The 24,506-nt window shown below is 49.2% G+C and overlaps 2 protein-coding genes across 7 annotated transcripts; one reads left to right on the forward strand and one right to left on the reverse strand.

Moving 5' to 3' along the window:
* Positions 1–3,149: 3,149 nt before the first annotated feature.
* On the forward strand, positions 3,150–13,198 carry GALM (galactose mutarotase). The gene is made up of 7 exons (XM_009950071.2): positions 3,150–3,383; positions 3,852–4,006; positions 6,887–7,093; positions 8,687–8,768; positions 12,179–12,320; positions 12,415–12,589; positions 13,098–13,198. The coding sequence occupies exons 1-7, from the start codon at positions 3,188–3,190 to the stop codon at positions 13,173–13,175; spliced, it is 1,035 nt and encodes a 344-aa protein (XP_009948373.1). The 5' UTR covers positions 3,150–3,187; the 3' UTR covers positions 13,176–13,198.
* Positions 13,199–16,384: 3,186 nt separating this feature from the next.
* On the reverse strand, positions 16,385–23,125 carry LOC104345575 (serine/arginine-rich splicing factor 7). Of its 6 annotated transcripts, none has more exons than XM_086482313.1 (9): positions 23,077–23,125; positions 22,541–22,721; positions 22,228–22,404; positions 21,267–21,341; positions 21,076–21,177; positions 20,653–20,700; positions 18,410–18,454; positions 17,780–17,815; positions 16,385–16,697 (listed from the first exon to the last, which is right to left on the reverse strand). In XM_086482313.1, exons 1-9 carry the CDS (start codon positions 23,102–23,104, stop codon positions 16,643–16,645), a joined length of 747 nt encoding a protein of 248 aa, XP_086338439.1. In that variant the 5' UTR covers positions 23,105–23,125; the 3' UTR covers positions 16,385–16,642. The 6 variants fall into 6 exon arrangements, with proteins under 6 accessions (XP_086338439.1, XP_086338438.1, XP_086338440.1 ...); XM_086482312.1 differs by having other exon boundaries at positions 20,653–20,706; XM_086482314.1 differs by lacking the exon at positions 18,410–18,454 and having other exon boundaries at positions 20,653–20,706.
* Between the last annotated feature and the right edge of the window lie 1,381 nt (positions 23,126–24,506).

Genomic DNA, 24,506 nt, shown 5'->3' on the forward strand with positions numbered 1-24,506 from the left:
CCCAGCAGTACTATCCAAAGACTCCCCACAGGGCAGGTACAGATATGTCACCTATCTCAAGGATGGTAAGTGGCATTTGCATCACGCTCCTGCTCCACTACATAAGGCAGCTCTGCTGAAAATGGGAGTTATGGATCTGGGTAACTCAGAACAGAGTTGGATCCTGTAAGTGAGCACATGTCCCTTCACAAGCCTGAATTGTCTTTTAAGATTTCTTTCACCAGCTGAGTCCTAAAGTCTTGCTCTGGGTCCAGAATAAACTGAAAATCACAGCTGGGTTTAAAATAAAGACAAAATTAAGGAAGGAAGTGTAGTGATGTAATTTATTACAGAAGTGCCTCAGGATCAACCGAAAAAAGGATCTTGTGATAGCAGGTATTGTATAATAGAGAGTCTTGGCTGACTGTAGCCTTTTAAGCAAAGTCACTTTATTTTGGATTAAAGAAAAACATATAAAAAAAAGACACAAAAATAAAGCACCCAAAAGAAAATAAGACAAGCATGTGTAAAATCCAATGTCTTGCTTCTGCCTTGCAAAATAGTAGCTGCCCCGCAGGCACCTGGAGTTTCCAAGCTACTGATCCCAAGGAAATAAATTCTCCTCTGTAATTTTTCTCGTATCAAGTTTATTTCTGACAGTAGTTGACAGTGCATCAAACAGCTCCTTCAAAAAAACAAAAAAAAAAACCAAAAAAAACCCCACCAAAAAACCCCACCAAAAAACAAACCACCACCAGCAACCTAAATTGTTCTTTTTGGTGGAAAGAAAGGACCATACACTCAGAGGCTGGCTTCCCAGCTTGTCTTTGCTACTAGACAGAGATGTCTCTCCTTGTTTAGAGGAGCTGGGGCCAGGCTTCTGGACAGCATGTAACCTGCCTTCATGCCATGCCTCTGCTATACCTGCAGGATCACTGACTGTGATAGAGCAGATGAACCCTTTTTCCTCACAAACATCTTGGGCTGCAAAAAGCTGCTGCAGTAACTTTTTGGTGAAAGGGGAGATACAGAGAGATACAGAGAGCTAGTGTACTGTGCAGCTGCTTGTGCAGAGTCACAAGGCAGAGAAGTGAAACTGAAGTCTTGGAGATGTGCAGCAAGATTTTCTGAATGCTCACCAGCTGTGGAAATGCCTTGCTGCCAATGTCAGGCATATTCAGGCCTGGTACTGTTGTTTTCTTCTGGGAAGAAAGAAGAGAAAAATGCAAGCATCTTGCGTTTGACTCTCACTGTATGCAAAACTCAGTGCCACAGTGAAGAAGGTCTGAAAAAAAATCTCTCTCAAAAATAGGAATGACCAAAACGAAAATCCAGTGTAGCGAGATACTGAACACAGCTCACTTGTGTCCTGCCTCCCCCTCTCGCCTGCCTCCCCCATTTGCCAGAGTTAGACAGGTCGGGTGCACACAAAGGCAAACTAGGAGAAATCCTCTGGGTAATGAAGCAGGACTTTTGAAATACCTTGCTCAAATCCTGAAGCTGACCTTGCTCCACTGCCCTTATTGTTTTGTGCAAGATTCAGTCTTGTGCAAGCTGGTTTCTTTTCTGGTTTATCTGTCAGCCTGAAAATTGAACAGATGAAAATGAACAGATTTGTCTGTGGTATTGCTTTTGCGCCTGCACGGTTTTAGATGTCACTGGGGCTTGAATGATCACGCACCTGTGAAGGTGTGTGAGAAGATGAAAGAGTCCATGATATTATATCAGACAAAGAGTTAGATCTGCACCTTCTCCAGTGTGAATCAGAGAAGTAAATCAAAATGGCAGTTCCTGTCACGCTTAAAAACCACACCGTAATGAAAGCTTGTCTTTGCAAAGCAGAAATTCTTCCTATGTCTGGAGAAGCATGTTAAGAGACAGGTGTTGAGGGAGCCAAAGCACTGAGGAGTGAGCTTCTGGGAGTGCTTTGCACGTGAAAACACTTAATGAATCAGTTAGAAATGTGGCTGTCCTCTCTTCCACCTGCCAGGAGCTTTCCTCACTCCAAACAAGGTGTGTGCTGTGCCCCGGCCCGTTTCAAACGGTGGTATTGATGAGCAGTAAAAAGCATGTTTACTTGCAATGTTGTTTTCAGGTAGTGATCGCCAATTGTGAAGGTGCAGAAGGAAACACAGGAACATCCGTACATGTCACTCTGCAAACACAAGGCCGTTGCTAACAAAGAAGTGCAGGTTTCAAAACCACTGCTGCTGAGCTCTGGGTGGGACGTTTTGTTTCTGTGTCAGCTTGGAATCCACAGTTTGTCTTGTCTGAAGATGATTGCTGTGTCTGAAATGAATATTTAGCAACCACTGTTTGATCGATTGGGGTTTTTTGGTGGCAGTTCTTGGAATTATTGGTTCTTTGAACAAGTTCTGAAAACGGCCCCTCATAAAAATATGACAATATCAAATTGTAGTGAAGATCTTTCACATTGCACTTGAGCCTTGCCAAGAGATACCAAAAATGTACACGCACATTACTTAAACGTTGCTAGGGTTTCCCTGCAGACTGAAATTTCCCACAAAGACCTGACAGACAGGAGAACTTGGTATTTCAAAAGATGATGATTTTCAATGGAGTCCGGATCAGGGTCATGTGAACGTGACTTGCAGAATAACACCTGGCTAGCAAATGACCTGAGCCTGATTTACACCTCTGTCAGCAGGTGCTAGACCTGCCTTGTGCCTCTTGTGGAGGGGCTAAGGGCAGGGCACTAAGGGAGAAAACAGCATTTTGTCACATCATACTTTGCAAGGGCCCTGAAAGCTGCGGCAGCATAAGGGAAGTGGGGGAGTAGAGCTGGTGGCGGTGATGCTCTGTGCTCCAAAAGCCTGAACATGCAGGCAGCACAAGCCCGAGCACACGCAGCCTTGCTCCCTCTTTTTGTCATCCTTTCCTCTCTCGTCCACCCAACTAGACCCAGATGGCCACTGCTCGTGGGTGAAAGCCCTCGGCACCTCTCCCCTCTCCATCGCACGCCTCTGCAGCCGCGCTGCTGCTTGCCAGCATGCCGCCCGCCGAGCCGAGCCGGGGTGGTAGGGAGCAGCCAAGGTGCTGCATAACTCCTCCCAGCGCTGGAAAGCAATCATGTGATTTTTATGACTGTTTGCTCTGCTCCCGGCCACCATTACTTCCTCCTGAGCGTTCTTCCCCAGCAAGGCTGCAGCTCCTGCCAGCAGTGCCAGGGGCCAGGTTTTGGGGAAAAATGACAGAAGTGAAGAGAGAGGTGTTTGGACAGATGCCCCAGGAGGAAGGAGGAGGAGTGGTGGAAAAGTTCATCTTAAAGTCAGACAGCGTGAAAGCGGAGATCCTGTCCTTAGGGTGCATAATCGCCGCTCTGGAGACAAAAGGCAGGGATGGGGAGTTTTCAGACGTTGTCCTAGGCTTTGACACTTTGGAAGGTGGGTCTAAATCTGTTTCTTTTTTTAAAAAAAAAAAAAAAATCAGGCAATTTAACTAGCATTGTCTGGTTTATTGCCACATTGTATGATCTGCTTCTAAGGGTCCTCTACAAATTGTGGGCTGAATAAATACAACTCCTGCTGCCTGTCCTGGGCTCGGTGGTAGATGGGGAACAGGGACACTGGTGGCTCCAGGTTGCAATCTGCCCCTCTAACAGCGTGGCTCCATGTCACCCTTTGACCAGAAGTGACAGAGGCCTTTTCTGCAAATCTGCAAAGAATACAAGATCCCGTCAGGCTGTTTTAATCAAAGATGTGCATAACTAGTGAGCTGTATGTCCCGTGAAACACCAGGACTGAAGTGACCTATTTAGGAGTGGGGAGAAGCAGAGACACCTCTGAGTCCATAAGCACCTGCCTGTCCCATCCCCATCCTTCTGTTTCACTGTGCGCTGTTTTTCCGGCCAGGTTACACAAGGAAGCATCCCTTCTTCGGTGCTGTTGTGGGGCGTGTTGCCAACAGGATTGCAAAGGGGAGGTTCACCGTGGAAGGGAAGGAGTATCAGCTGTTCCTCAACAATGGGCCCAACAGCCTGCACGGAGGAGCCAGGGGATTTGACAAGGTGAAAGTTAGGCTGGCGGGTCCTGGTGTCCTCCAGCACACAGCCCATGAGCTTGTGGCAAGAGGATACGATGTCTTCACTCCTGACCCTGTGGGGTTTTCTGGTAGTTATTGAGTTGAATCAACTTCCAGAAAGCGCTGTGGGTGCAGCAACAGGGGGAAAGTGAGACCCTGTGAGCTGCTAGGTCGGCTCGTCTTTGCCCAGGTGGCTTAACAGGCCTCCCTTATGTCATCCTTGGATGTCGTGCAGAGGGTTGCTGTGCTTCCTCTGTGTTACTGCAGCCCTGGGGCCTCATGAGCCCAGTTCTGACAGGTTTGTTCCATGGTGAAGTGCTGCTCCCGCAGAGCCTGGGTTGGGACATGGCAATGAGGCCCCAGCCTCATGCACGATGGTGGTCCCAAGGCCGCACCGCCTTGGAGGGGGTGCTGTAGTTGTGCCAGTGCCCAGAAAAGGTTTCCTGGGGGAGAGTGATCCACGCAGAACTGCACCTGCAGCTTCAAGGCTGTTACTCGCCCATAGCTCCTCCCAGAGTCAGAAGGTCTCGGGTTTGCAGAAACTAAATGTCATTCCCGTTTGCTTTTTGACAGCACTCCCAAGTAAGGGGAGAGAAGGGTGCTGCTACAGGTTTAGTGCGGTTATTGCATTCCCCGCCTTGGTGCTGCTTTCATCCTGGTGACAGCATACCCATGGCTCTTGCTCTGACTCACAGCAGTGTGTGACTAGATCAGGCCTGCAAAATGCTCCAGCATCACTGTGTCCTCTTCCCTGTGACCTCCCAAGATAAAATAACCTTCCCCTGGCCCCAGGGCACTCAGCCCTTTGTATCTTCTCCCAAGAGATGCTGCTGAAGTCCAGATACACCTGTGTGCTATAAGAAGTAAGATCAGCAGAGCACCTCCTCTCTTGAAACCCTTGCTGATAACTCTGCTGATAGCTTAGAAAGCTCAGAAGTCTTTGCCTTCCTGAAGCCTTGGGCTTTGTCAGATCAAACATATTTGTAACCAGCAAATAGCTGATCCACCATTTCCCCAGAGGAATGCAGGTGAATATGCTGGTGCGGCTGCTTTCCTAGGTTAATGTTTTGTTTCATAAAAGGGCATCTAGGCCACAGGGGCAAAAGTCAGAGTGCCTGGAAAAAAAGCTCACTTCTGGGCAGCACACTGTGAACTGGCATCAGATCAGGATCAGCTCCTCAACAGCTGCAGAAAAAAGGGAGTGCTGGGGTGACTTGCCTGTTGTACCCCCCAAGAGGATAATTTGGTTTAAAATTTCTTCATATACCCTGACTCGCTGGGAGATGGAGCTGAAAACATGCACTCCTTTGCACTCGGGGCTTCCAGGCTGTCTTCTGCAGACAGGGTGACATGGTCTCTTCTGCCTCTTCCCCTTGCTTGCTGAAGGCACACCAACTTGGTGGGGTTAAGGCAGCGACACCTCTCAGCTAGGGCTTTTTGTCCTCTTGAGGCACCTGCCCAAGACCTCCTCCAGCCAGGTAACTGTCACTGTGCAGAGACTTGTGGTCAGCCCTAACAAAAACAAGACGTGCTGGCTCTTGGCTGTGACTGTCTTGGCCATCTTGTCAGTTTTTCCTAATCTTGCAGATCTCGGTTATGTGGTCAGCGTGTGGTCTGATGACAAGGAGTCTTGCAGCCACGTTTATGTGGTGGCGATCTGACCAAGCTGCTGGGGGACTGGGGGACTTTCAGAAAATAACCCTCTTAGCTTTAAAAAACGGTGATATCTGTACGCTTACTGGCCTTTAATAGCTTTTTCTTTGAAGAACTTAAATAGAAACTCATACATAAACCCACAGTGTTCCACAGCAGTGGGAGCTGTAGTCAAATTGCACTCAGTGCAGGAGGACCTGCTCTGCAGCCTGATTATCACATTTGTCACCCTCAGTTCCCATGTTTGGTGAAAAATGTTGGCTTTTCACAAGTGCCCCAAGTTTGAAATCTCTTCATTGGACATGAAAGGGGTCATCTCAAAAGTGTCATCTGGCCCCTGCCCCTAGATCTGTCCTCTTTGATTAGACAGTAACTATTCCTTAGGTAGACGCAAAGCTCCAGAGACTGGACACCTCGCTTCTTGTTGCACATCCGTCCTGCAAGGGGCTGAGACATCTGCTTAGCATCAGATCCACAGCCAGCATCAAACAGGCTGTCTGGGCAGCTAAATTTACAGTGTGCTGGCTTGCTTTGCTCACCAGCATGTTTGGCTCCAAGCAGAGCCCTGGTCTCTGGCAGGGGCAAGAAACAGAGAGGTCCCACTTCTCTGGATCAACAGTGACATGTGGACGCACCAGGCAATACGCGTGGTAGTATTTAACCCAACCCCAGCTCCTCAGCAGGAGCTCTCAGTGTGTATTTATGTCATCCTAGAAGCCAGCCCCGAGTTAGCTGAGGGAAGGGCAGTGGCTTGGTGAGGCAATGTTGCACACCAAGAGGTCCACAGGAGGGGGAATAAGTCCAGCTGCAGGGCAAAAATCAAATGCATGAACCCTCTTAGGCATGGAGTAACACAGGCTGGGACAGATGCCCATCAGTGCAAACTGCCTTATTTGTTTGGCTGCTCGTTGGAAAACTCGTTCCCTGATGCTGGCCCTGGCTGATCAAGAGCAGGCTGGTGTTTGTGTTTTCTTTCACTTCCTCTTTTCAGCAAGGAGATATTGGGGTTTAGTCCTTCATAGGAAGAAAAAGATTGTTTGGGCTTTTTTTTTTTTCTTCTAGGAGTAAGAGCAGGAAAGATGATGGAAACAACCTTTGTTTCAGTCCATCATTCCTTGAGTAGCTTTTGTCCCTGGGTTCAGCCCCACCTGGGGCAGGAGAGAAGGGCATCATGTTTCCTTCAATTGTCCCACCAGTGGCACGATCCTTGCAGGTTCTCTGGAGCCCCCAGGTCCTCCCGAATGGTGTCTGCTTCTTCCGGCTCAGCCCTGATGGTGAGGAAGGCTACCCCGGTGACCTGAAAGTCTGGGTGACCTACACACTCAGTGGCGGGGAGCTGGCCATCAACTATCGAGCCCAGACCAACAAGACGACACCCGTCAACCTGACAAACCATGCATACTTCAACCTTGCAGGGCAGGTAAGGGAAATGGACCCCACGGAGGGACGCCATGCAGAGGGAGAAAGCCTAGGGACCTGTGGGATGATCCATTGGCTTCCCATGGGATCATTGGGACTGACATGCTGGTCTGGGCACACAGCATACTTCTGGGAACATAGCGGTGGGGATTGTCTCTCTGCATGGGCTGTGTTCAGCCTATGAGCCTGGGACAGGACTGAATCAGGTAGACCTCAGCTGGGGATGCGTTATCCCAGTGCGTTGTAAACAGAGACATCCCATGATGAATATTAACTCTCCTTTTGTGTGTAGCTGGGGAGTTTCAGTCTCTTCTGGTCCCTTGGGAAGACTACAGAGGGAGTGCAGAGCTGGCATGCCCTAGTGGTGGCCTGGCATTTCTGAGCTGTCTTCTGTTGGTGCTTCTGAGACAATGTGCAGAATGTGGATGGTGCAGCTGAGATCAGGGCCTGTAGGGCCAGCCAGAGTCAGCGCAGCACCGAAATATCCAGGTTAAAATGAGGAGGAGAAACATGGAACAGGCTGCCCAGAAAGGTTGTGGAGTCTCCTTCTCTGGAGACATTCAAAACCTGCCTGGACGTGTTCCTGTGTGATCTATTCTAGGTGGTCCTACTCTGGCAGGGGGATTGGACTAGATGATCTTTCGAGGTCCCTTCCAACCCATAACATTCTGTGATTCTGTGAGGCAGCCAAGGTTGCAGAGCGGAGCAGTAGCAGGGTGCAGATGGCTCTCACACACCAGCCCAGGATCCTGCCAACCAGACAGGCACTGTATCACAGCTGTGTTTTAGTCTCACCCTGTTTATAACTGGTCTTGGAGAAAAAGGATCTGGGAGGTAAAATGTTGCTGGGCAGAGCAATAGGATGGGACAGTGCAGTTGCACTTGGACGTGAGACAGAGACCCGTAAAAATGTTAGTGAGAGACATCCCAGCCCCTCGGTGTAGGAGGTCTGCTCAGGCTACTGCCCTAATAATGGCTGTTAGTTTACCCTCCATTTGTCCTTCCAGCAGTACAGTAACATCAACACCTACAGCATGCAACCCAGGTGTGTTTCCAGAGGAACAGGAGACCTTCGGGCAAGAAATTACTGCTCAGATGAGACAGTTACGTGCAGGCTCAGCTTTGATCCTGCTCTCCTTCCAGCACAGTAGGTTCCCTGCCAGCATCCCTGAGGCTGCGGCAGAGGAAGAGGAGTGCAACCCCCTGCGCTGCAGGAGATGAGCCAGGAGGACGGATTGCGCTTCCCCATGTTTTCTTCCTTCCCCTTTTGCCCACCACTGCGTGCTCAGCAACCAGCATGTTTTGGCTAGTTCATCTGAAGGGCGGTAGTGCTTGGTGAGGTACAAGTTCAGACCAATAGTCTCGGTCCTAGGTCCAGGATTTACAGCTCCTGGGTTGCATGCAGGTTTTTGCCTGTGCTGGTATCTTCCTCCTGTGCCCAGGGTTGAGGTGGGATGAGAGCCAGGAGGTCCCCTAAGCAGTACCAGATCAGCCGTAGCACCACCACGGGCAGTCGCTTCCCGGGTGTTCTTAGGGCTGCTCGAACAGTGGAAGGGCTGCAGCAAGAATCCCAGTGTTTCCCATCCTCCGGCAGGGCGCACAGGATATCTACGACCACGAGTTTGCTATTGAAGCAGATTCCTACCTGCCTGTGGACGACACGAAGATCCCTACCGGTGGGTGGTGTGACACCTGCGGCACACGGTGGGGATGGTTTTACAGATGAGTATTTGTGGGTATCGGGGAACAGCACTGCCTGGCAAGGAGGGGGACACACCAGGACCCAGAGGACCCCAGGCACAGCAGAGCCATCACCCATGGGCACAGCCCCACAATGTCTGAGCAGAGTGGGCAGAGCCAGGTATAACAGGGGCCATCACCAGCCCCAGATCTGGAGAGGGGGCGGACCAGCGTCCATCCAGAGGGTGTAGGCAAGAAGCAGTAGGAAAAGGGGCCAGAGGCAAGTGCGCTGCAAGGCTGCAACATGGGTCCAAGGGGCCATCCAGGAGACAAGCAACCTATGACACAGGACCAAAGCATGTCCCTCCAGACCTGTTTGGCCAGCATTTCTCTGCAGGTCAATCCATTGTTCCCAGGGCCAGTGGGGCCACCAGAGGGGGTCACTCAGTAGTTTGAGAGCTGAGGTTGGCCTGGGGTTTGCCTGCTTTGCTTCTCCAGCAACATTTGGCTTTATCGTACTTCTCTACTGGGATCTTCCATGTGATGTCAAGGTCTTATTTCTGCAGATCTTGTTTCCATAAGATCAGCCCATGCTCAAAGTCCACAGAAAGCAGGAGAATTCATTTTCTAAGCCTCAGTAAAATGTGAGAGGTGCAAGCAGCATGCACCAGGCACAGGGCTGCTATTGATAAATGTGATGGCACACCAGGACATAGTCAGACTCCCTGATCTGGAGGGCAGCTCCCAGGCCCAGAGCTGAGCTCTAGAGCTGCTGGGATCTCTGGTGCCTGGGAGCCCAGCATCGTCTTTCCCTGCAAAAGCTGAGCCATCAGTCCCCTCATGGGGATGGGAGAGCTCGTGCTACTGGCTGGGAGGCTGAAGACACAAGACCGACACTCTTCTTTCCTGTCTTTAATGTCCTGCATGGCTAAAAGAGGAAAGCCAGTTAAGGAAAACAGTGTGTTTCGCATGCTAAGCAGGTTAATTAAACAAAGGTGATATTGCTGCAGTGTGGAGAAGTGAGCTGGCAGCCTCTTGCACCCAGTCTTGATTCAGTGGGTAAAAAGGAGAAAACAGGGCTTTCTAGTTTTCTTTTTTTTACCCCACCACCACCACTTCCACTCTGTTCCTCCCCATAAACAACCAAGGTGCTAAGTTAAATAATGTGAACAAGCTGGGGCAGGCAACACGTTCCCTGTACCCACCCACAGGAGAGTCAGCACCAAACACATGCGCTCCACGATGGTCCCACTGCTAACAAGGGTGGACCTTGCTTTGGGTGGCTTGACTCCAACTCTCCCACCGCTCCAACACCCACTTCTCATTTAGTGTGACTGCACTGAGCTGCAGTAAGAGTTGATCTAATTGCAAAATGAATCTGATGCCAAGTTTGCTGGGTTTTGGTTTTTGGTTTTGTTTTTTTTTTTTAGAATGAAAAGCGTTACTTAAAAAAAAAAAAAACACCTGCATTTGGCTTAATTTTTGAAAAATGTAAAACAGAATGAAATAATCAAAAAAAGGGACATCTAGATTTGCTCCTGAATGATGGCTTTTCATCTAGCCCAACTGACTTAGAGGAACGGAGGCCATCAGAGCGCAGATGCTGAGCAGGTGATGGTGCCGTGCCATGCCAGAGTTCTCTGAAGGACAGAGCAGTGACAGGAGCACCCAGCAGCCAGTCTGGGGCATAAAAGTGATGGGAAGGCTCTTGATGGAAGAGAAACTGGGTGTGGAGTGGGAGGTGTGCCTGAGGGCTGCATGAGCCCGCAGTGTGGTTTCTGGTAAGCATGGGCTCTGCTGGAAATGGCAGGGCTTGTTTCCCTGACACGCTTGCAGGGCTGCTTTGCTGAGTGCATCTTCTGACTTCAGGAGGGAGAGAGGCTTTAAAAAGCAAAAAAAAAAAAACCACCCAAACAAGCAAGCAAGAAAGCTTTTAACTCAAGTGTCTGCTAAAACCAGAGTTACGGCAGTGTTCATGAACCAAAACCATTGTGCGTGCACGCGCTTGGAGGAGTGGGTCTCCTAGCCCAGGTGATTTTGCTCAGCTTGCTGTGTCTCGCCTGGGCTCCAGCCAGGAAAGTTTAAGGCCCTAACAAACGTGCTGCCCTGCTTCTACCCACTGCTTTCACCATGGAGCTGTTTCACATCTTGATTGCAGCCGGCTGCTGCCCCTGCTTTTTGCAGTTCCCTCTTGGTGTTTTGGGTAAATGTAGTCTTGAAGCTGATAAAACTGTGCATAGTCTTAGCCATGGGGTGAAGATCAGATTTGTGCAACTATTAGAGCCAGAGCCCTCGCGTGCAATGGCTGCTGTATTTTACATGAGTGCCTAAATCAAATTTTTTTTTTTTTTTTTCAGGGTGTTTTTCCACCCTGCAGCTGAATTCAGTAAATGCGTTCCTTTTAGATAGTATCAGAAGCCACAGAAATGTGCTGTTTGTCAGGTGGAGACTGATGTTTCTCAAGCTTTGCAGAGCAGAACTGGTGCAGAGACACAGCTGAGCTAGGCATGTGACTGCAGCAAGCAGAGCACAGCACCCGGGGCTGGCAGAAGGGCCAGGGTGCCCGCATGCCGCCATCCCCAGCAGTGGCAGCTGCCTGCTGACCCTTGGAAACCTCTCCCTTTAGAAGAGGGTAGAAAAATGCGATTTTAGGGAAAAATCCCCTCCCCTGCCCTTCCTCGCTCGCCTCCCCCATGCAAAACCTCTTCCCTTTGGGTCAGAATGGCTGCTTTGCACTGTAGTTAGTATGTCTTAGCGTTGTTCTCGCTGCAAGAGCTTTATCACAGTGTGATGCTGGGTCACCACATCAGGCCTTAAAAAAAGAATTGAGAGAAAATGCTGGGTTTATGGTCTTAAACCTGCTTTTGCTGAAACAATGCCCTGAGGCATTAGGAGACTGGTCCCAGCACACAGCCCATATTCACCATCCAGGTGGGTGGGCCACGTTCACAGCCATCTCATAGATGTTTGCTCTGAGATTTGGGAGGATTAATTTAATTATTTAGAGAGAGAGACACAGATAGTATATATGTAAAAATCCTATGCGTATATAATATTAATAGCTAATAAGTTGCGGGTTTGTATTAATTGGCTTGTATAGTTACAGATACAAGCCCCCCCTCTTGTTTTCTGGCTCCTCGGCTTTGCTTTGTCCCAGCTAAGCACAGCAGTGTCCCCGGGGGCTCCCAGCTATGTTGGGGGACAAAGCAGTGATGTCCTAGCCCGAGTCACAGCGGCCACAAGGCAAGCTTGCTCGAAGCTGGGCACCGCAATGTGACAAGGATCACATGAACGGCTTAAAATCCTCAGCTCACCAAAGAGAGGGATCTCAACCCTGCGCAGGGGCCAGTGCCGTGGGTGTTTGCTGGTGGGTGGGTGGGTGGCTGACACTGATGTTCTTGCCCAGGGGAGGTGGCTGTCGTGCAGGGCACCAGCTTTGATCTCCGGCAGCCCGTGGAGCTCGGGAAGCACTTGGAGAAGTTTTGCCTGGATGGTTTTGACCACAACTTCTGTCTGCAGCAGGCACAGGCTCGATGCCTTGCAGCCAGGTAGGCTGGGACCCCGGCAGGGGTCCCCCACCCCTGGAGCCATGGGGTGCCCATTCAGCAAGCCCCTTGGCATCCTCCACTGGCATCTCCCCAGGGCTCACCACCCGCCCACTGGCAGGACCATGGAGGTTCACACCACCCAGCCTGGCATCCAGTTTTACACCGCAAACAATCTGGATGGCTCCCTGAAGGGCAAAGGTGCCATCGCATATTCCAAGCACTCGGCTTTCTGCCTGGAAACCCAGAACTGGCCCGATGCCATCAACAAGGTGAACTGTCCCCCACACCCAGGAGCTGCTCGGGTCCTGCAGCAGGGGACCATACAACCACCCGTGTTTCTGGGGTGTTAAATATATGAATGCAGCCTGTTTGGTGAGGGGACACTTTGCAGACACCAGAACCAAGGCAGGCACAAGTCACAGCATCCCGTGGCATGATGCAGGGGTCAGCCAGCTCAGCAGGGATGAGTCCCACACAGCCCAGCTCCCCAGGGGCACCAGGGTATAGAGCAGAAGACCCCACTGGGGCCTTGCCACATCCTCTCCACGGGGTCTGAATTGAATCAGGGGGAGGGCTTGCCCACTCAGCCAGAAGGCAGGTAACAGTAGGTTAAACACTGCCACTGGAAATGCCCGGGGAGGGGGGGAGCCGTGGGATGAGGGGGAGCCAAGGGATGCAGCCCCAGGGAGGCTGAGGGGATGTGGCCATGCCCTCGTGACCCTTTCCGGTGCCACGGTGTGCACTCACAATCACTGACATGCTGCTCTCTCTCCCCAGCCCCACTTCCCCGACACCCTACTCCGGCCAGGCCAGGAATACAACCACACCACATGGCTCATGTTCAACACTGCCTAAGGAAAGAGGATGCTGACTCCTACCACCAAGAGGGGTAAGTGCCTCCAGCAGATTAGCCAGAAATCCCCCCAGGTGCCAAATGGCGCTTTCAAACTACCCTGGGTGATGTATCCTATTTGGGAACTTTTTTCCTTCTCTGTGTTTTTTTTTTTTTTCTGTGGTTTTTGCTGGCTTTAACTCCTGCCACCACCTCTGCTGCTGTCTGGTCTGTGCAGAACTCTCATGCTCTGTCCAGCCTCAGCCTGGGCATTAGGTTTTGCTTCGCAGTAAAAATGCACTGAAAACACCTTGTTTGGGGACATGGCATGCCACGGCTGAAACTACAGCAGGGGAATATCTGGTAATACACACGTAGGGCATGTGGGAAGGCTGATAAATTTGTTGTTGTTGTTCGTTACAACATCAGCTATTCCCAGCAAAGCACTGGCTGCTGCTCTCTCCCCGCCACTGACCTACAGCTCAGCGTCAGCTCGTCAAAGTGTGCCCTGCCCTGCCCTTCCCATGCCAGGCAACAGGGCAGCCCTCAAGGCCGGAGCCACCAGGTCTGACAGCAGCGTTGTGATGGCATGGGTACTCAGCGGTCACGCAGAGTAGCTTTGCAGAGGTCGATGGGCTGGGATTATCCCAGCTGGCCACCCTCACTCCTCTGGCTTAACTTCTATCTCGATAGCTCCCCAAGAGTATTTCCCACGCTATGCCTTGGCTGATGAAGTGGGTGTATCACTGCAGGAGGAAAATTATCATCTTAATGTTGTGTTTCTATGTGAAATATCATCCTCAAAACCCTGTAACAGGGGCCTGTCTGACAAAAACCTCCAGTTCCCGAGGTTTCATAAAAGATTGGCACAAGCCAGGGAGGCGGCAGTGCCACCATATTAGGGAACTAGCACCCCCCTCCCCAGAGGCACAGGGATGGCCAGCCCTTGGGCCAGGCACCTCATGCGAGGCACCACAGCCTGATTCCCACCTTCTCCTGCCATGATGCTGACAAAGGGGCTGCCCAAACCCTAGCTCCCACTGGCAGATGGTGGCCAGGGCCCACAGCCATCCAGCATGCTTCCTCGGCTGCAGGGATGACCTTGACCCCAGTGGAAGCGCCTGGCCAGTGGGCTCACCAACACGACAGACCTGTCACAGTCAGTTCCACCACCTTGACCACCCCTAAAACAAGCACCCCGCTACCTTTCTGCAACGCCCCAAGCACATGGACGTGAGCAAGCGCTCACAAACACCATATGGAATTTTGGGTGAAATCCTACCAAACTCAGGTGAGAGCTGGAGCTGTGCATCCTGCTCCAAGGATGACGACTGGAGCAGAGGGAGGCAGCAGAACCACCCTGTTTTGGTCACCGCAGAATCATGGACAACGAGTTTGCCACTGCCTCCTTTCTGCACCTCAGGGTGCCCTTTGTAGTGGCCACAGCCGCAGGCAAGGCCATCCCTGCCGGTACAACCCTGCCTCCTTGCTCAGGTTCTCACCGCTCAGCCTGGGTTTAGAGGAATCCCAGTCCCCTACAGAAACCCCAGGCTCCTCTGCCCTGTCTTCCAGCGGCTCTGGGTACTGAAAAACAGGTACAGCCATCATGTTAGTCTGTGGGTTTATTGTGGAGTAGGCTTGCCTTAAGAGTACAGAAGAGAAAAAAAAGCTGATCAAATGCCAGAGCAGCAGCATACGCGTACCTCTCACCAGGTATGCTATACACCGGGCAGGCAATGCGTGACCAACACGTATTCCAAACAGAAGTCACAGGCTTTGGACATTTCTGCTGAATTGCTGCAGGGCAACATTTGTCACCCCCATCCCCGCTCTCCCACTGCAGCAGCAGTGGAATTTAACGGATATTGTCAGAAAATTGATCGTTGCACCTGGTTGATGAAACATTAATCCCCATTGCTAAGCAGCCAAGAGTGCCCAGGCAGCCACCAAGCACAACAGCCAGGACTAGGCATAAAGGCCAGACAATGCTGCAGCATGACAGTACGTTCAGATGCTGGACTGTTTATTCATACACTGAAAAAGCTCCATAAAGTTCACAGGAAACCTGGTTTTTGAAAATCATGGGTTACCCAGGGCGGGATCAAAGTTAAATCTTGTCATTTTTTTTTTTTAAGATGCTCTCCTGTGGTGAACACACTGGAAGCAAACTGCCATGACAGATTTCATCAGAAGCCCACTTTCCATTTCGGTGCTTGTTTACTGCCACAACCGCGTTTATTTCTGCTTATATCCCACTGCAGTTAAAAAAAAAATAAAAATGTTGCTTTTTCCCTCTCCGCCTACCAGTTTGTTCGTTCAGTCTAACATTGTTTCCAGTCTTTCACTGTGATCTGTGTCAACAAAGTACCTTATTATGCAACACTTGACTACAGAATGAGGACAGAGACTTTTCCACACCTATACACAAATCACTCATCCTGCAGGTGTGCATTTGCTGGAAGAAATTAGCTTCACTTCACAAAATTGTTTCCAGGATCCGGGCTGCTTAAAGACCATACCAATTTCCGTGAAGCAGGTTAGAATTCCTGAGGTCAGCTGCAAGGAGCCTTCCCTTCAAGGGGGAATGTTTGAGTGAGCTGCAGAAAGACTAGTAACAGCTTTCTTCTGCCTCTTAAACACATTTTCCTAAGGTCCTTCAGGAAGTCGGTCAGGAGACCTTACATCTTCCCTCAAAAAAGGAACACACGCACCCAGACACTTTAAGAGGTTTCCTTTGTATTAACAGCCTAAGGAACTAAAAAAAAATGCAACAAGCACAAGTAGCGATTGTCAAGTTATTACCAATTTCTATTACGTTTAGAAGCCTCCGCAGATGTTATTCATTTAAAAGACATCAGCGTTTCAAATAGAAGCTCATCCTTAAATTTCTAGGCATCTGGTATCTCGATGAGTCAAACATCAGAGCGAAAATTTTGCAGAGTAACTAGAGGAGGGAGAAAAGTGAATGCCCACTAAAGACCATAAAGGAATAAAAGGGGCATATGCCAATTTCTAGCCATCTCCAAGCAGATGGATTTTAAATTCCATTTCAAAGCGAGCAGAAACCGATCCTTTCGCCGAAGACCACTCAGCAGTACATGTGAGAAGTGACTAGTTAGAGAAGACACCGATGTTAGTTGTTCCCGTTTTAGGCATTTTTCATCCACATCACATCGCACGCAGCTAACATTACCCAAACGTTAACAGAAGCAGCAGGGTTACTACAAAGGAGTTTTAGTTAAAAATACACATTTTATTTCAATGTGCCAATAAAAAAGTCCCACATTTCCGTATCACAGGAAGTTAATTCATACAGTAAAAAGAGACCTGTGCTAGTCTATTGGTGTGGTAACTCAGGAGACCCAGACCATGCCAAATTTCAGTTGATATACTGTTCTATCTACATTCTTACATTTACAAAGACACCACAAAATCCCTTATAATAATGTAAGCAAAATAACTTTCTTCCTAAAAGATTAACTTCATAACTTTAATCCATTCTTTCAGGACTTGCACTTCTTTGAGGGCTTCCTGATGGTGAATGACTGAAAGGAAAAGAATCCACAGTTAACATCTCAGAGTCATTTGGGACTCACAAACACAGGAAAAAGCAACAGGAGGTACCAAGACTACTCCGGTGCCATTTAAGCCTTTGTTTTTAATAAAATAACTGATCACTATTGACAAAGTTAATGGGTCAATGAGTTAATGTTAATATTACATATATAATAATGACAATACTTTATGTGATCGTTGCAAAGTCACCTAAAGGGTACTACTAGTAGTGACCTCCGCGGACGCGGGATACTTCTTCACTGTTCTGACACTGCAGCGTATCAAAACCTATTACGTGATCACTCCACATTTACAGGCATTTATTCAAGTCCCTTGCGGTGGTGACGTCACACTGCACACAGCCGTGTTTCTATGGGAAGCAAACCCAAGTGCAGAAGTCCTGTTTAGTTTGCAGGGCAGAAGGATCACCAAGGCGAGGGACACACCGTGGCAGGCCTACAGCTAGTCTTACTAGGATACATCCCCTCCCCGCAAATACTGAAGTTGTAGAAATGAACTACTAAAGAGTTCAAACTAGGGCAAAAGATGCTGCTGATTCTGTCACTACACATATATGCGCACACACACACACGCACAGAGATAAAACATTCTCCAACTTATCAGGGAAAATAATAACGTGAGTAACAGCAGTGAAGACAGCAGAGAAAACCTCCTATTCCTGACTGCTATGCCAGGTTACTCCACTCTATCTTCCCCAATCTCGCTGCAGCTTTTAACGAGACTCAAAGACGATTCTCACGTTTATGACATGCTTTAAGCTCACCAGCAGAAAGTCTCTGTGCAACAAAACTATTGGCAAACTGAAAGGAACACAGGAGCAGACAAAGGCAAGACATAACGCTGCTACGTAACTAGTACTCCGAGGAATTACTACATGGATGTATGTCTGCAAAACCACAATCACAACATTATTTCTGCCACAGAGATCTCGGCAAAATACCTTTCCACTATTTTCCTACAAGCAGCAGCCAAACTCCTCAGCAGAGATCACTGCAGATACTAAAATGCCAGCTCTACGGGGTCTATGCTATTAGTAGGGAGACCAACATACCTTCTCTTTGGAGACGGCGATCGGGACTTTGACCGACTGTCAAAACAGAGTATCATCAATGCAGCTTCAAGGTCAAATGGAACTTTCATATTCAAAAAAATAAGCATCTTAGACAGCAATGGAATTATTCAGGAAATACTAGCCAGAAGCTCTTTAGAACAACAGTTTTCAAATCAACGTTTGCCAACAGTGATTCGCAATTCATTTAGTGTGGAGATTAATTTTAAGCGACTGCCTTCAGCAGACAAAAGGGGAAAACATGGGCTGGTTAGCCTGAGGTGAGGCTTTGAGAAAAAACATCACCAAAGACTCCTGCTGTTTTATCAAGTGTTAATCAACCTGAAGCCCTTTATCTGACAGATAGAAAAAACGAACAGAACTGAGCACAGACACAAAAAAATCAGTCCTATGTTGGAAACGACAAAGAGTTCATGAAAACAGCAGGATGGGTAAAGGAACGTATTCCAAATAGCTGCAGGGGAAATGTTATCATCTCAGTCATATCACAAACAGATTAGCTGGGCACCCGGTTTCGGGGGATTTTTTTCTAAAGGACCAGGCTCTGTTAATCATGCGAACCTAATGCTTAAACTCTAGACACTACTGCAGGCGTAATCTCTGTATGCTTACCTCTTAGCTGGTGAGCCAGATTTTGATCTGCCATGAGACCTAGACCTACAAGAAGAAAAAAACCACGGCTCAGCAGGGAAGCCGGTGGCACGCATGCTCCCACATTTGAGCCAGCAAGACTCAGGCTAAGTGTGTAAGAAATGTCCTCTTAAACAGAGTCCTGCATGTTTCCAGGGCTTCTCCTGCTAAGTTTCAGAAGAAAGCTTTTCAAATGGATGCTGCTTGTGTTGCTCTGTACTTTGGTCCCTGGCTGATGACTGGTGTTTGCTGGTGCAGGTGGCAGGCACCCACAAACAACCCAAATCCTGACCAGTATTTTCGCAAAGCTAACAAAAAGCCACGCTCTAAGCTTGCAAGTTTTATTAGGCTGGAGTGACACCTACCACAGCTGAAAGTGGCTGCAGGCAGCATGCTCCTACAAATACCTTCTCCTCAGTGCACTTCATCTTATGTATGCACTTGCTCACAGTATTTTTTCAAACACCTGAACTTAATCCTTGTGAAAAGACTGTTAAAAATGTCAGTCTTTGAGATAAGACTGCTGCAACGTAAGAACAGTAATACTGCCTAAAAAAAAATAACCAAAAATTTTAGGTTCCCAAAGGAAGCGTCCTACTTTCCACAACAACCTCCAGGTGTACACTTTGATGCTGTCACACCAGAAAACATCACGTAATACCTACTCAGGCTGCCTTCCTTACGAATCAAGAACCCGTCTCGGGGTGCTACGCATTCCTTTGATCCTTCTGGAAAGAAACCATCTTTCAATGGCCTCGTGGAAGTTTAACAGTGACTTCACTAGAGTTAAGCACACATATTTTGCCACTTCTCTGTACTTGCACATCTGTAACTTCCTCTTCCTCAGCTTCTTCATCTCTACTTAAAATAAAAGGTGTCACACAATAGTCTAGAAATGTCACTAAAATCACCCTTCATACTGCAGAAACCCACCCTGGTACTAAAAAAAAAAAAAAAAAAAAAAAAAAAAAAAGAAAACAACGGTGGTAAAATCAAAATGTTTTTCTCTTTGAAAGCCTGCTGACCGTAGCTGTCTTCTGCACATCACTGACAGTGAACGGTGATGAACCACGAGTAAGTCACATCGGAACAACCGGTATTAAGCTTTAACAGATCTTAGCAACAGGTAGAGACAGTGTACCTGATCTGTGAAAGGCATTGCTCTATGGCCTCAGGGAATTTCCTTTCTCTTTTTCCTAGCTTCTGGACTGTTCGTGTGAGTTTCTGGTCTTCACTAAGCCATCTTCTAGTCTTCATCTCTCCACTCCCTGAAAACTCCTGTCGCTGCTCACTGTCCCACGCTCAGAAAACCCCACCACTTTTCAGCACTGAATCTCCCACCTTTAGCTGAAGGCTTTTCCACTTACTCCCTTCAGCTTAAGCTTCCCTTGATTTTTTTGCATTTCTTTGTGGTTGACTATTATGTTAAGTACATCAAAGAGCAGCCAGCAGCCTACCAGAACAGTAGGCCCAGGAACGGGCTGGGCAAGAGCAGGACCATCTCCATCAGAGCTGACCTTCAGTTTACTCTTGTTCCCCTGTGACAGCTCACCAAGGACATCCCATCAATCTACATCAGCCACGCTGCCTGGATGAGGCTGCACAAAGCACAAGCTGCATTCACTTACTACGGGAGGATTAAACTACAGCTTAAGAGAACAAATCACATCCCGTGCTCCTTTAAAATTTGATTGTCACTCTTCTGGCACATTTGTCGGTGCAAAATAATTCTGACAGGCGTTTATCTCAAGTGTAATTCCATTCCTGCAGACTGACATGTTATTCAACAGAGCTGGAAACAGCTGTAACAAGCACAGCACCAGCAAGCCCTTCACAGCTCGCCTGGCTACATGCATTTACACTTTAACACGCCACCGGAAGGGCACCCTGATTTCTCTGACAAATAAAGGCTAGAATCCGCAATCTCATGTGTGCTACACAAAGAAAAAACCACAACTTCTCAGATCAATTCTAAATTTGTTTGCTGTTAATGCAACCTGATCAAAACAGTACTTAGGATGACTATTAGGACCTGGATATCAGTGATACGTAAAACAATAAAAAGAGAAAGAACCATTTTCTGCACTGCTTTTTAAAACTACAGATGCCTAAGTTAGCAGGGAGAAAACATAGCTTTTTCTGAAAATGTTAACAGCTGTTAGAAAGCCTAAACAGACTTTTAAGCAACTTTTACTAAGTATCTGCAGTCACAGAAGAGATCTTACCTGCTTCGGGGCCATGTAACAGATCTGGATCTAGATCTGGATCTTGACCTAGACCTGAAATAAAAAAATTAAGACAATTTAAAGCAAAATTAAAGAAGTCAACTCAACTAGAAGTGATCACAATTACAGTACTGCTCAGATTAACATATACACGTTGAACTTAAAACCTGCACAATCATTAGGTGTTTTAGACGTCAAAATCCATGATCAGATACACAGCCATGTGAGGTCTCAAAACTACACCATGCCTGTCAATTCAACTACAATCACCACAAACGTTTTAAACCATGCTAAAGTCTGATTTCTAGAGATCAACATCTTTTGAACTCTGCTGTCCAAAAACTTTTCGAATCACTTAACTAAAACAAAAAAAACAGAAAAAAAAACAAAGCAAACAACATCTTAAAAATTACTACTAATTACCTTGATCTCTTCAAGGAACCAGACCGGGACCGGCGGGGAGACACAGACCTAGACCTACGAGGAGAAATAGACCGGGACCTACGATACGAAGCTGATCTGGACCTGCAAAGAAGTCAATTAAAGAGTTGTACAAGTGCAGCATTTTCAGAGCAAAAGCAGTAAACAGGAATAAAAGAAAAACTGAAGCCTACCTCCTACCACGACTCCGACTGCGTGACCGAGAATATCTCCTTCCTCGGGACCTCGAACGGGATCTAGACCGGGACCTGGTTTTAGGTTAGAGAAAACAGGTATCAGGAAACAGCTGACACAGCGATCAATGCACGTGAGGCCCTGCTGAAGTCAAAACTGATTTCAGACAACTAAAGAACTAGCATCTGTCAGTTGGAAAAATCTCTGGGCCTACTTGTCTTGAGCATTTTACTACCTAGAAAAATGTTAAAAGCTGAATTACATTGCAGAATTACATTAGAATAGAAAACACTGTAATGTGTATTTAAAATAAACCTTGCAAGTTTGCAGGTCGACCCTCTTTGGCCCAAGGTCTAGCAGATCTAGACGATCTAGAAGTATCTATAGCCGATCGCTGCATCTAGGTGTTCTCTTCAATCTAACGACGATCAAACTGACAGCCCAATGAGCCAGGGTGAGGCTTGATTGACGCAAGAAGATTTTTCTAGGTGGGAATGTGGTCAATCTGGTGTTCCTCTTTCTAAACCGGAGGGGGGCCCCAATTGAAAGCCAAATTTACTGTTACGGCGATCACCGTCTCAAATTTTCTGCCCTTAAAGAATAAGGTGAAGCTACGTGTAGATGGCTCGAGGGGATCTGGCCTCTTATGCTGATCACCTCAAGGTCTAGGAGGATCTTAAGTGTCGGATTTGCAAGGCGCCTCAGCATGAAATCTTAAGGCTCGTGACATTCTGAATCAAGGCGACTGACTCAAACGAAGAAACCTGAAAGGTTTTGACCAGGTTGATTATTAAGATATTAACATTTTATAGAAATAGCAACAAATTGTAATATACACCTATACATTTATTCTAGCGTTAAAATTAAAAGAAAACTGGCGTAACATTCTGTTCTTTGCTAACAAGAGCTATACAGAAGCAAACTGGTGAAGCAACCCAGTCACTCTGGCCCCACACGTACCTGCTCCTCCTTCGGCGACTATAGCGGTGACAATCATAAGCATAGTGGCCTTTCTCACCACACTCGTAGCATCTATCATTAGGGTCAAAGGGGCGCCGTGCAGGAGGCCTGTCGTAACGGGAGCGACGAGGCATCCCCGTTGACACTTCCACTCTAACCCTCGAGCCACATATCACCCTGCAACAAGTCCATGATAGCTCTAAGTTAATCGTTAATGTTTATGGCAGAACTACAAAAAGGAAAAACACCAGAGAGGAATCCCTGCTCCTAAACCCGCCTGTCGCTCCCGGAAATATCCGAGATGCACACGTACTTGCCGTCAAGTCCACGGACAGCATCTTCAGCATCCCTTGGGTCTTCGAACTCCACGAAGGCAAACCCCGGCGGGTTCCTCGCGATCCACACGGTTCTCAGCGGCCCGTAGTAGCTGAAGGCTCTCTCCAGCTCGCCCTTGCCCGCGCCCGTGCCCAGGTTCCCCACGTACACCTTGGTCTCTGCCGGGGGGGAGCGAAGCCGGTGTCAGCGCCGGAGCAAGAGTGGGCTCCGGCCGCGCGCGGAAGCGGGGCCCCCACCCCCTTCGGGCGCCGCCATCTTGTTTCGCGCGGCCCGCTCGCGCCTTCACCACGAGCAGCGGCAGATGCGGGCGCGCCCCCTCCCCCACGGCCGCTGACGCAAAATGGCGGCGGCGACCACGGCAGCAACGGCAACGGCCGCCTCGCCTGCCTTCCCCCTCACCCACCCACCGACCACCGGCCGCGCCGCTCCCCGCGATAATCACCCCTTCCCCAAACCTCCCTCACCCTCCCCTCCGCGCAGCCGCCCGCCTCTGGGGACGCCGCAGGAACTTACCGCCTCCATAGCGGCCGTAACGCGACATCCTAACGGCTCCGCCAACCGCTTCTCCGCGCGCACGCGCCGCACCCTGCGCTTGCGCCCGTGCGCCCCTGCCCTCCTCCCCCAGGCGACGCGCATGCGTGCGGCGCCGTGGCGAGCGCGGGGTGGGGGGGCGGGAGGGCTGGGGCGGGTAGCGTGCCGTAGGTTCACGGCGACGGCCGGGGGCGGCCTGTGGCGCCTGGCGGGCGACGGTGCGGCAGGGCCGGCGCCGGAGGTCGTTTTAAGAGCGATCAACGCGTGGGTAAATCTTAGCTTCTTCTTGAAAGGACAAAAGTTGGGAAGCACCGGCCTCGGGGCGGGGGGAGGCCGCCCGGTAACCGCTGCGCCACCGCGGGGAGCTTCCGGCAGCGGCGGAGGGGAGGGCGACGGGAGGGTGGTGCCGGAGCAGCGGCCAGCAGCGCCTAAGAAGTGCCGCTCCCTCGGGTCTGCCGGTGCTGGGGGGACGGGCCTGCGCCCATCTTCCCGAAAGGGAGCTGCAAGGCTTGGGAGCGCAGCGCAGCGATAGTGGCGGAGCCGTTCTCAGCGGAGGAGAGGCCCTTGTCTCCCGAATTGCGTATTTACGGCTCGGGCTGCGCCAGGAGCTCCCACTGGGACAGTTACTGGAGTTGGTCACCTGTTTGTGACCGTGAGGTTGAGTGTACGGTGGGAGAGCTGTAGTGACCACGAAAGAGGCTTGTACGTATAAGATTCGGCTTATTGATGTCAGGATAAAAAAACCACTAGGGCTGCACGGTTAAATAGCTACACTGGCAACAATGGAGAAGAAAAAAACATCAGTAGGGACCAAGACTAGCAAGAATTAAAACTGAAGGTGTTTGGAGTATTTTGCTCAAAAGGGACTTTGAGCAAGCCACCCTCCAGTCTGTGATCTGGAAGAGTACCAGTTAGGAAGCGATTTAGACTGAAGAACTAAAATGTGTTATGCATATATAAAAACAAACCACTTTCCTTCTTTCCACCACTTTTCTTTCAAGCAGAAGCTAAGCTTTTCCTATTGTATTGCTTGCTCTTACAGTGAAAACAATTAGATTTGCTAATCCCTGCTTTATAATAAACTATAACTGGAAGAAAACTAGCTGAATACAGCGGCATAAGCCATTCATAAATCACTGTGGAAATTGAATTGAAACTTCACAAAAAAGGGGCTTCTTCCAGGCCTTTGTCCTCCCTGCGCTGCTCTGCCCCCGTCTCTCTCCAGCCCCTTTTGCGGAGGGATGCTGGGATGAAGACAAAGACTAGGGTGGCCCCGAACTGACAAAGGGTGGCTTTGGTGCAGCAGTGGCGCAACTGGTGTGGGGAAAAGAGCAGAGCGGCAGTGGCTGCTTGCCCTGCTGCAGGGGATGAGGATGGAGCCAGGCCCCGGCTTGATGGCGCTCAGCCATGGG

This window comes from Leptosomus discolor, chromosome 2 (genome assembly GCF_034619465.1).
Source record: "Leptosomus discolor isolate bLepDis1 chromosome 2, bLepDis1.hap2, whole genome shotgun sequence".
NCBI classification, from domain to species: Eukaryota; Metazoa; Chordata; class Aves; order Leptosomiformes; family Leptosomidae; genus Leptosomus; species Leptosomus discolor.

Coding starts and splice junctions, on each gene's coding strand:
- GALM (XM_009950071.2), top strand. CDS start 3,188: ATGACAGAAGTGAAGAGAGAGGTGTTTGGACAGATGCCCCAGGAGGAA. Junction 3,384..3,851: donor AGGCTTTGACACTTTGGAAG/GTGGGTCTAAAT, acceptor TTTTCCGGCCAG/GTTACACAAGGAAGCATCCC. Junction 7,094..8,686: donor ACTTCAACCTTGCAGGGCAG/GTAAGGGAAATG, acceptor ATCCTCCGGCAG/GGCGCACAGGATATCTACGA.
- LOC104345575 (XM_086482312.1), bottom strand. CDS start 23,104: ATGTCGCGTTACGGCCGCTATGGAGGCG. Junction 21,342..22,227: donor AGTCGCCGAAGGAGGAGCAG/GTACGTGTGGGG, acceptor ACCTAAAACCAG/GTCCCGGTCTAGATCCCGTT. Junction 17,816..18,409: donor TCTGGCTCACCAGCTAAGAG/GTAAGCATACAG, acceptor CTGTTTTGACAG/TCGGTCAAAGTCCCGATCGC.